The sequence below is a fragment of the Uloborus diversus genome, chromosome 1, assembly GCF_026930045.1.
Source record: "Uloborus diversus isolate 005 chromosome 1, Udiv.v.3.1, whole genome shotgun sequence".
Classification (NCBI taxonomy): domain Eukaryota; kingdom Metazoa; phylum Arthropoda; class Arachnida; order Araneae; family Uloboridae; genus Uloborus; species Uloborus diversus.
Window position 1 is genome coordinate 149,006,288 of NC_072731.1, and position 11,480 is coordinate 149,017,767.

The 11,480-nt window shown below is 35.5% G+C and overlaps 1 protein-coding gene across 1 annotated transcript in view; it reads left to right on the top strand.

Moving 5' to 3' along the window:
* Positions 1–10,685, top strand: part of LOC129216237 (glutamate receptor ionotropic, kainate 2-like) — a 71,836-nt gene extending 61,151 nt beyond the window's left edge. The window contains exon 15 of the mRNA XM_054850439.1: positions 8,102–10,685. Within this exon, the coding sequence (XP_054706414.1) occupies positions 8,102–8,275 (174 nt within the window). The 3' untranslated portion in view covers positions 8,276–10,685. The remainder of the gene's footprint in view (positions 1–8,101) is intronic.
* Positions 10,686–11,480: the final 795 nt, after the last annotated feature.

Sequence of the window (11,480 nt, forward strand, 5' to 3'; positions counted from 1 at the left end):
AAGTATAAGCTGATGCCACTGCCATTGTTTTCAAATATGGCAACAGACGACTTTGAACTTCATTGAAAGTCAAAGCCCTGCCACAGCTTGAATATTTGATACCATACTCAAACGGTAGAGAGAAGTGCAAAACTTGTGTCAGAGGCTGCAAGAAACTATTGCAAGCATGAAAACGCAGAAGGTTTTCATAGTAAATAACAATCAGATCAAGAACATTTGATACGAAGTCAGAATTTGAAGAACTTCAACATAATGAATCACACCGAAATTGGTTGATTGGGTAGGGTGGTGGGTTGGACTCGACTTGCTGCCACCGCTACCTGATTAGGCGCGTCATTTAGGGGCTCAAGGAATGGTTCGTCGCCCCCTCCACCCCCCCCCCAACCACAGCTTTGAACAATAAATAAATTTATACTTGGGCGGGCGTGAGTTTTGCTGTTTTCCGTTCAACTTCCATTGAAATGCACCCTTTGACCCCCCCCCCCCCCGGAAAAATGTGAAAAAATGACGGGTTTGCACGTGGTGAGTCCTGAGTCATTTCATCATAAGAGAAATGTATGTAAAACATTAAAACGGATATTTAATAGTATATTTTTAGAACGTTATGTCAGCTTAAGAATTTTTGCAATAATATGACTTTAACTTTTTAAGGCTTTCTGTGCGAATTCATATGATCTACAATGTGCCCCCAAAGCTTTTTATGTACATTTAGGTAACTACAAAGTGTATTTTCTATACTATTAGAAATGAATTAAAATATTTTTTGAAAAAAATATACGTCTTTAAAAATTGCCGATTTTTTTTCTATTTTTCCTCAACTTGAGGACTCTTGCGCAATTTCAAGTTTTTTTTTTCAGAATTTTTTAATTATTTTACCCGTTATTAGGATGCTAAAGCGCAAGTTTTTCGTGCTATTAGAAATTGATTAGGAAACAAAATTGTTTTTCGGAGCACCTTCTTTCAGTTGAAATAGGACAGCTAAAATTCTTCCAGTATATTACTATCCACAAGTCTAAAAATATTTAGGGATGTCCCGCTATCTAGGAGATTTTTTTTTACATGTATTTCTGAACCACCCTAATGTATCTAGTATCAAGTAGTATCCACGTACAAAAAATTGGCTTGGTTCATTCACTGCTTTTGAAGCAAAGCAACCATGTATTTAGCACTTTCTATTCATGACCTTAAACTTTGACCTCTACTTAAGGACCAACAAGTCAAATTTGAGAGGAAAGAAGCTTCAGCTTTTCTTATCACAGTACTAATAAAATATCCTGAAAGTTTCAGGAAAATTGAAGGTGACAACTATCAGGCCCCCATTCACTTTGTTCAGCTTTAAAAAAATGATTTTTAAACATTCCGCTAGTGCCTCTAGAGGCGATTTCGTGATCGGAAGAACTTTCGGTTTTGGCAGATCAAATTTGTGCAACTGTAGTTTCAGAAACAATTTGTTTCGATTAAACAAACACAATTACAGAATTTGTAATACACACTTTTCTTCCCTTTCCGTTCTACGAGGGCAAATCAAAAAGTCTTTGCGCCTATTTTTTATTCACCACAACAGGTACATACAGAAATTTACAAATATACACAGTGTACTACGTCCCTTACATCATTTCTCCACATAGTCACCACGCCGCACAGTGGTTCAAAACAGTGGCGCAGCCAGAAAAATTTTCTGGGAGGGGTTTTCAAAATCGAAAATTGTTGCTTTCTTTCCCATTCATTTACAATGCGTAATTATTCAATATCTAAGAATTTCTACAAATTAGTAATTATTCAGTCAAAGTAACTGCTTAAAAACAATTAATAATTCGTTCTGATATCGCTATGAAACGAAGAAATTGGGAAAAAGCACAGAATATTTATTATTAGTTTTACTTTAATCTTATATTGATTTTTTCTGTGTTTTTCGCGAGATCATTTAAAACCTCCTCCTCAAATACATTCATGTCTTTATGAATGTCAAATGCTAGTTAATAACGGTTTCGATCTTTCGATGATAATTGGTTAAGAGCCTCAGAAAATCCGGTGCGGTAAGCTTCCTCCGCTGAAAAGCATTTGTGCAATGATGGAAGTGCTGAAGGACCATGATACCCTGTAGAGCTTCATTGACACCATTTTAGCTATCTTATACCGGGGGGGGGGAGGGGGGGCGTGGGTTACTCATCATGAAATACAACTTTTATATTTAAGAATTGAAAATTAATTTCTGACTGCTTCCCGATCATTAAAACCAGTAAGATATTTTGTTGAAACCTATTCCGCTTGGAAAAGCTCAAATACTCTGCTTTTTTCCCTTGATTTTAACGGAGGAAATGAATGTGCTTGTGTTCTGGGAGGGGTTTTAACCCCAAAATTCCTCCCGTGGCTGCGCCACTGGTTCAAAACGACCAAAAAGCGGAAAAAATTCAATAACTTTGAATATTCTCAAAAAATGCTTTGGAAAATTTTTAAAATTGTTGCATGGTAATATTTATTTTCATACTTGCTGATCGTATTCACTGCGAAACCCCAATTTTACGTCCCTCGAATCTACGTTTCCCCCACATTTTACCTTTTTTATCATCAAGTCCTAGTTTTTCCGTACACTAATAATATTAATTTATCCCGGATGGAAAGTTTGTTATTTATAAATTTCCCGCATTTTACGTTTTCCCTTGGCAGTTAAAAAAAAAAGAGAAAAAATGTTTTAAAATTAAGAAAAATGTTTCCCTTTGTGCATTTTTAAACATAATCCACTCTGTTGAAAGTTAATCCATGAAAACAGAAACGCTTCTGCTCCATTCGTAGCTGACCTTATGGACTTTTCGGCCGCCAATGAAGATGAACAAGAAGAGGAAACATAACTTGTCTCTTCTTTCAATACTGCATTTAAGAGCTTGAGTGGAAAGCTATTTTCTTTATCATAAAGACTAGGAAAAAACTTTGCAAAGTGTTCCAATCCTGGGGGATGATGTATTTACTTTGGATTCAGTGACTCATTATTACTGACTATTTTCAACGTAAACGCTCGAATTCGTTACTTAATGTGATAAAATGATCTAAACTGGTGTGTATAATAATGTTCTTTTCGTAAAATATCGCATTTTTACATTTTATATAAGCGTCATCGTAGCAACCTTAATTTTGGTTTCCTTACCTGATTTTTGCTTTTTATACATTTCTCGTATTTTACGTTTTCCCATATTTTATGTTTTTGGATTTGAATTGACGTTTTCCCATATTTTATGTACTTTATGTTTGATTCAGGTCTCTGAGAAACGTGAAAGTAAACGTCTCTGTAGTTAAAATTCATTTCTGTTTTTAGTGAAAAATATAAATTAAATCAGTCGTATGCCACAAGCAAGGTTTATTTATTGCAATTGATACCCTCGAACAATATTTTCTGGCAATGTTGACAAACTGAGAACAGCTTTATACTAGAATGATTTCGAAAAGGAAATCAGAAATTTCAAACGTTTAATGATTTTCTAATTTCATTGTTTTATGAACAGAATGGTTATTTAACTTTTTATATAGAATTCTGTATGAGTTTTAAAAATTTCTTTCTCATATGTATCTTCTTTAAGGCCAAACGGGTCCGAAAACTGTTATTTTCAGGTTATTACTGCATTGCATATAGAATAATGCTCCGCATTAAGCCATAACAACGTAAATCTGTTTTTAAAAAATCCTCTATATTTATTGATGAATGTTTCAAAAGTCCCAACTTTCTGAAACAGTAAACAAACGTTTTTAGGCTCTCCTGCAAAGAAGTGAAACTGTGACATACGTTAGTCTGGAGCATGTCAAATTTGATGATCAATTTTTTGATAAAAAAGCAATTTACCCCCGTCATACCATTACGAGTTATTTTCTAACTTACTATTTTGGTATTCGTAAACAGCAAAGATCAAACAAAAACATCTGCCACTACTGCAGTCGCAGGTGGTCGCAGCTAAAATGTTGTTGTACATTTACAGGAAGGATTAAACTATTGATATGTGTAAGTTTTAGCCCACCGGAAGCCGCCGATAAAAGTATATCCCACAATACTTTTCATTATATTTTTAAGAAAATAATGTTTTTTTATTTCAGGTAGTTTTCAATTTTGATGAATTTTTAATTTTTAACTACACTGTAATATGCATCCTATAAGTGTGAAAAACCAATCAGAAATGACTTTTATTAAATTTTAGTCCTCCTTATTGAACGAATGAATTAAAACTGAAGTATGAGGCGTACGTCCGAAAAAAAGTAAAAACATAATTGTTCAGCAATTTCGGCTTACTTTTGTAAAAACAATTTTTTATTTCAAAAAACTCTTCTGGAGTAAGTTACTAAAACTCAAGGACTAAGTTATTACGACATGAAATATTTTGTATCTTAAAACTTAAAAATGGCTATTTTTTCCGCCCTTGAACCACTGTGCGCCGGTTCAGACCGTTGTCTCATCGCAGCACTAAATAAGAGATCCCCGTGTGTTGAATTCTTCCGGCTGCCTGTGGAGTCGCCGTCGGACCGTGTTCTTTGTTTCTTCGTCACATGTGAATCTCTGTCCTGCCAGAAACTTCCTCAGTTGAGTGAAAACGTGAAAATCACTAGGGCAAGGTCTGTAGAGGCATTTTCCTGTGAACTGCTATGGGCATTTTTTCAATTGCTCCATATAAAAGGAATAACGCTTCGCTGCTCATAAGCTGTGGATGTCTGAAGAACAACCGTCATCTTAAATGACTGATAGCAGCTCCGCTCTTCCTAGCAAAAAGCAGATACAGCTGGTACGGTTCAAGGGACTGTCACTGCTGGGAGTGTATATGTTTGCTTTAATTCACAGCCGTATTTTGACTAAAAAAAAATAGGCGCAAACACTTCATGATTTGCCCTCGTACGTGAACCCCCCCCCCCCTTTAAAGCTTCATTTACCTCTGGGTTCTCGCCAGAGATGGCCTGGCGGAATTGTGAAGAGCTATTTGTAAATTTTTCCCGCTCGCAGGGGGGATTCACTTTGTTTCAAATTATAATGCAAACGAAATGACAAGGTTTCAAGGTTGTTTTAACATAGATCATGAAACTGATATCCGTGTTTAAAGAGTGTTGTTAAAGAATGATTTCATTTATTGTGATTTCCTCTTATGCGACTTAGACTTGCTTTCATCTTCAGGTCATCATTTCTAATAACTTGAGCTAAACGGGTTCTTTTAAATAAGGACCTAAAGAAAAAATAATAATCGCAGTCTAATTTTTAACATTTCAATTTATTTTTTCTTAATTAAAATAGTTTTTTCCCCTTATCATCAGAATAATTTTCAATAATTTTATTAAATAGACGTTGCGTACCCTGGAAAAATGAGGCTTCCGATTATGGAGTTTCTTCCAACTTTGAAATTATAGCAAATTGCCTATTAATGTCAAACATTATAATCCAGCAGGCACATGCGGCGCGGCGGCCCAAGCAGCTGTAATGCTTCCAATTGTCTTCATATTATTACCTATGATTTATAATGTTTGTTTTCCGAATAAAGCGTGTTAACTCTAGAAACTGCCTTATTGAATAGAAAAATTTTATGCATCAAAAACAAATATGTCCTTAGACCCCTTAAGAAGAACTGCTTTTGTTACTTGAATTAGTAGTTTTCTCAAATTCCGTTTACCAAATGTAGAGTACAGTGGACGCCGGTTAATTGAATCAGTGGTTAATTGAATCAACCGCTTTAACGAATCAAAGTGTCAAAAACAGAATAAAATCCAGCTTTATTGAATTAGCCGCTTTATTGAATTAGCCGCTTTATTGAATCAGCCGCTTTATGGAATCAAAACTTTAAAACAAGCGTGATTCATATTAGCAGCGGCCCTGTACTACAAAGTCACAATCCAAATAGCAACTATCGTTTGATATGCAAAAGTGCGCCCTAAAAAAGTCCAATGCATATTAACAAAGCATTGTGCATATGGAATGGGGAAGGATTTTTGCTCAAAAAAAAAAGAGAAAAAAACACGCGCTTGATGAAAACGCGTGCTGTGGTTCCACGACATTTAGTTTTACAGAGATTAAATAATTGTGGACATTCATCAAAAGATCTATAATAAACTTCATTGCCTTCTAAAATAGGTTTTTTTTTTTTCTTCTAATGGAGTTCATGTTTGGTTTTTGATCAAGAACTGCAAATTTCGGACAAAAACGATGTCTCTTTGATTTGCGTATCTTGCTATATCCAATATAATTTGCACTGAGAACACCCTTGTTGCTTAACTAACGTTGATCATTGTACCAGTGAATTTAATTCATTACAGCAGGGGGTGAATGCTGATTGGTTTTATTATGTCGTAGCCTCAGTAAAGGTCCTCGCTAATTTTACCTCTCATTCAAAAAGACATTCAAAAGCTTGAACAGTTTAACTTTAACGTATGCACTGTCATGCGAGTCATCCTGTTTTTCATCCTTGCTTCACTCATCTCTTTTAGAGTCGTGACGAATATTACAAATTGCTCAGATAATTTATCCAACATAATTTTCAAGGTACCAGTCACATTTATAACATTAGCTTCACGGTGACAAAGACACCAGCAGACACTTTCTACAGATTAGAGAGCATAAATAATGCCAGGCTTTTCACTGCTTTCTTCTTCGGAGAAAAATATTGAGCATTTTTACTAAGTTAAAGATTTTGAGGGCATCCCCTTATCTTCCATAAGCGTTCCAATATTGCATTTATGTTGCCACTGTGGATTTGCAATCTGTAATACACATTCTCTTTTCTTTTTCTAAAGTGCAATTTTCTAGGATTCATATTTTAGGGATGGCTTTTGAAAACGTTTGTAATGTATACGCATCAAATTCCCAATATCTCAACGAATGAAAACCGATACCTCTTCATTCTCAGAATAAGACACTATTTTTATTGGTGTTCTTAAATGGTAAGTCCACCGTTCATCGTATGAGACACAAAGTTTTTCTTGTTGTTGCAGATATACAAGGAGGGTGATTCAAAATTCAAATGATGTTTGTGAAAATACTATATGTTTTATGGGGGGGGGGAGAGGGGCAAAAGTTGGAAAACGCTTGCATGGAAAATTTTTGCGGGATTGGAAATCTTGTGGGATTTTGCTCTCAATCCCGCGAAATGTCTTGTGGGATCCCGCGTGGTTTAGGATCGGGATTGGAAACCATAATCGCAATCAGTCCATTGTCCAAGAGTAGAAATCCGCTTTTGTCCAGTCGAAATCACTGAGAAGAGTTAAAATGGAGGGAGTGACGACTTTTATTCATGAAGCCGAGACCCGAAGTCACGAGATAGATTTTAAAGCAAAACATTGTGGAGGAAATCTGGTTTATTTCGCTTTTTAACGCAAAACGTGCCAACTATTCGTCGTTGTTGAGTCGCGTGACTTGGGGTCATTGAGTCAGCTTTTGCCAAGCCTGTGATTGGATCTGCTCCCTCCATTTTAATTCCTGCTCTAAGGTCAAAATCCAAAACAATGTCAAGAAGCTAGACGATTTTCTCAAGCCAGACAATTTCAAAAAAGCAAATCTGGTAGCCCTGCTTGAGTTCCTAGATTGGACCCTACTTCCACATGCTTGGAACTGCTTGCTTAGTCTCGCCTCTGAAGAAGTGCCAACATCAGTCTCTTATCATTAAATAGGAGCCATGGCAACACTGTGTTGTCATGGCAACACCCCTTCGTTCTTCCTAGTGCATGGGTTAGACATCTTGGTTTTCTCTTTCCTTTGCATGGGGATGCGTGCTCCGGGGAAATCGCCATTTGAGCCACTATTAAATGTTTTTTTAACTTATTTTTAGTGAAAGTCAAGATAAGAACAAACTTATAATTCATACTCCTTGTCAATTATGAGCATACAAATGAGAAATGAAAATTTTTTTTAGTGCACAAGCTCTGTTTGGTTTACTTGGTCAGACCGCATGGCACTGTAATCCAGAAGCCTTTTCTAACTGGTTATGAGAGTTACTACTATCGTATCTTACTACTTTACTACTATCGACCAAAAAAGAAAAAAAAATCACACCAGCCTCGTAATTGAATTTCTATCAGAACAAATTTCATTTGAGTTTCTTTAAATTTTTGTATCATATTTAACTTTTTCATTTTAATTTCATTTCAGGAAGACATTGGCAAGCTTATGGCAAAAGAAATCAAATTTGCTTTGACTTGCAGCAACTCCACAAAAGAGGCTCCGAAGTTTAAAAAGAAAAAATTGGATAATAACAGCTTATCAACTATGTCCGATCTACATGATATCCGGTATGCATTCAAAGACAACGCGAGTCGACACTGATGACCTGACTGAACAAAATGTTAACGCTATTCTTTGAACCAAATCACATCACAAGACTACCATCATCCACTAAACTTCGTTTGAAATTTTTGGCCATTTGTAAATTTCGGACACCCTTATTTTTCTATGAATAGGTTTAAAAATTTGTGCAAATATAACTACGTTAAATGAAAGTAACTGAGTGAAAAAAAATTGTAAAAACAATTGTGAAACTTCAGAAAAAGCTACAGTATTGATAGGAAACACTTGTTTTCCTCAGCTTTACTGTTTCATATTCAATGCATTTTTTTTTTTTTTTTAATCGTACTTACTTCATTTTAACCTTTATATCTGCTTCATTCAGACGAATGACATTATTAACTTAAAAAGGTGTAGAATCAAAAGTTTTTTGAAAATAACGAATGCAAATGACTAGTATAACCACTTTTAAATCTTTCACAAGAGTATATATTTCTTACTTTTAGCATAGACCATTACATCAATCTTCAAGTGGTGATTTAGATTTTTGATGAAGACTACGAGCTATGCGTTGCGTTTAGCCTCCATCAAATTCATTGAAACAGTTAAAGGTAGGAAGAATGTATAAGACAGAGAGGGAAATTATATTCGTAGCGGGAGCGAAAGTAGAACTCGTTGCAGCATGGCAGCTGTCGCAGCAGGATATAAGACCTTTTAGGGTTTGGGAGTCAGCCCCCCCCCCCCTCCTTGTAGCACATTTTGTCAATTTTGTCAATTCTACTGCGATAATCCATACAAATGTAGGGACTGTTTTTATCAACCTCTCCCCTCCTTCCCTCTCCCCCCCCCCTTCAGAAGATAAATTCTGGCAGCGCCAGTGTGTGTACCGCACAGACTGAGTTGACAGTCTCTAGAAATATTTAATCAAGTTTAGACTGGGGTTAATGATGGCTATGGAAGGCATTCCTGAAACATTTAGAAATTCGTCAATCATTACATGGTTGAAAATTCAAGAGAAGCGTAGCATTGTCTAACTGGTAGTCTAGCTCTGTCACCACATTTTGGAACTTTATCAGATAGATGTAGTTCAAGGCTGCTATGCCTTTTCTTGTCTTCTATTATATGATTTACAATTACCAAAAATTAATTTAAATGGACATAAATCCTTCATACGTCATTATTGAACTATGTACTATCAAATTTACATTTTGCTGTCATGTTTGATTGCTTGCAGGGGGGGATAATGGCAAAAGGAGAGCACACTTCTGGCTTGTCCAAGATAGACTTTTTTTTTCATCATTAAACACTTTTTGGTCTTCTAACTGCACATGGATATGCACTTACAGCAGGTTTATACACTTATTTTTCTTTCTTTTTTTTTTTTTTTGTAACTTTCTTGACAATATGTGTTTGATTTTGGGGAGCAAACATCCTAAAATTGATTATTTTCTTTTTTCAACGATTTTTTTTTCTTTCTCTTTTTCTTTTTACATACAAAGCCAAATTGTGAGCATTGACATGCTAATTACCAAACAAAAAAATTTTTTGTTTGCGTCCTAATAACTCAGTTTTTCTATTAACCGCTTTGAACCTTTACCGAGTCCCACTCTAATTAAATGAACAGAATGCAACGAACAGTTTTTTTTAAACGAAAACTTTTTCGTGTGCAAAACCAGTTATGTCTTAGTACAATTCAATACATGTGTTAACAAAAATCTTTTGTATGGGAATAAATATGGAAAGGTCTTTTAAACTTAAAAATCGCTTTTTCGCTTTAGTCGGTTGTCGTAAACCGCAGAAGGTAATTTTTTAGAGTAATGCCTGAAAATTATTTATGTTCTTTTTCTTCGCCAGTCCAGAAATAAAAAAAAAACAGGGCAATATATTTTTGTTGCAATGTAGGATCTCTTGAAATTACTCATACTTTGGTCATAATTATGTTCTATCATTAGAGATACAATTTTGTGTGTGTGTGTTTTTTTTCTGGTACTGAACCGCGTACTCCTTACAAATTTTCACGTACCTTCGGTTGACAACCCAACCGAGTTCTCAACCGCCCTAATTGATTCTTATACATTTCAGTTTCTGGTATACTGCATACATTTTCATTATTCTCTTGTTCTTATTTTAGCATCTATTGTACACATAGGCACTAAAACTTCATTAAATGAAATTTTTGATGAAAAGACCAGTTGCAGTGCAATAGTGACTAGTCTTTTGAAACTATTTCATCATTTTCCATACCTATTGCATAAAGCATGAAAGTAAATCATTACTTAAGTCGAATACATTGTCACGTAATAATGGTACATCCTAAGGCAAATTTAGTAGCTATGTTCAGAATGATGTATGATTTATAGTTCCTCATTCAGACAAACTTAGTTTTGTTCCTCGTATAGTGATAAATCATGTACTACCGTCCGTTTTATAACTATGAAAATTTTATATTTGCATGTTTATTTTGAAAAATAAATATATTATTATTAAAAAGACTTCGTTTATTTCACATGTGTTAAACGATTACGCAAAAATGTATTTCAAACAAGTTACTCAAAAAGGCTTTTGAGAAAACCAATATTATCTGCCCAAGACGAATTTGCTATAGCATTTAAGGTTGCGTTCCATTCTTAGTGAGTAGCAGAAAAGTATTGTTTTGAGTCTCTCTTCTCTGCCTTTATTTCAGGTCTATCAGGCCGTAGTACACGGTGTACCGGCAAAGGGGCGTGGTGACATGATTGGTAAGGCATCGGACTTGTGACCGGAGGGGCCCAGGTTCGATCCTAACCGGTCGAAGATCCGCCGTCTTCGTTAAAGGTACCTAGGGAACGTTATATATGTTCGTGGTCACAAAGTCCTCCAAGTGAAATGATACCTCTAGGGGTGCTGGACCAGGGATTGTTCGACTTCGGGTGTGGATCAAAAAATCAGAGCTGTCTTCAGGGTCCCATCCAACTGGTTAAATCATAAATAGTGGTAGATATGGGCGACTCTGTAGTGAAAAGTGTACCGGTCAAGTTCGAGCTTTAGCCAGTGCTGTACTAAAAGAAAATTATTTGAGGGAACTCACCTTAGGGTTTGTGAGAACAAACCAAAAGAAAAGGTGGCTTGAAACCAATTAATACTACATTGCATTATTTTTACAAAAAAGAAAAAAAAAATATTTCGGGGCCAGCGTCCCTCTGCGTTCCAACATAACTACAGCACTGGTTTTTATTTTGTTAGAATTCTAGATCGACGCGTTCTTCCT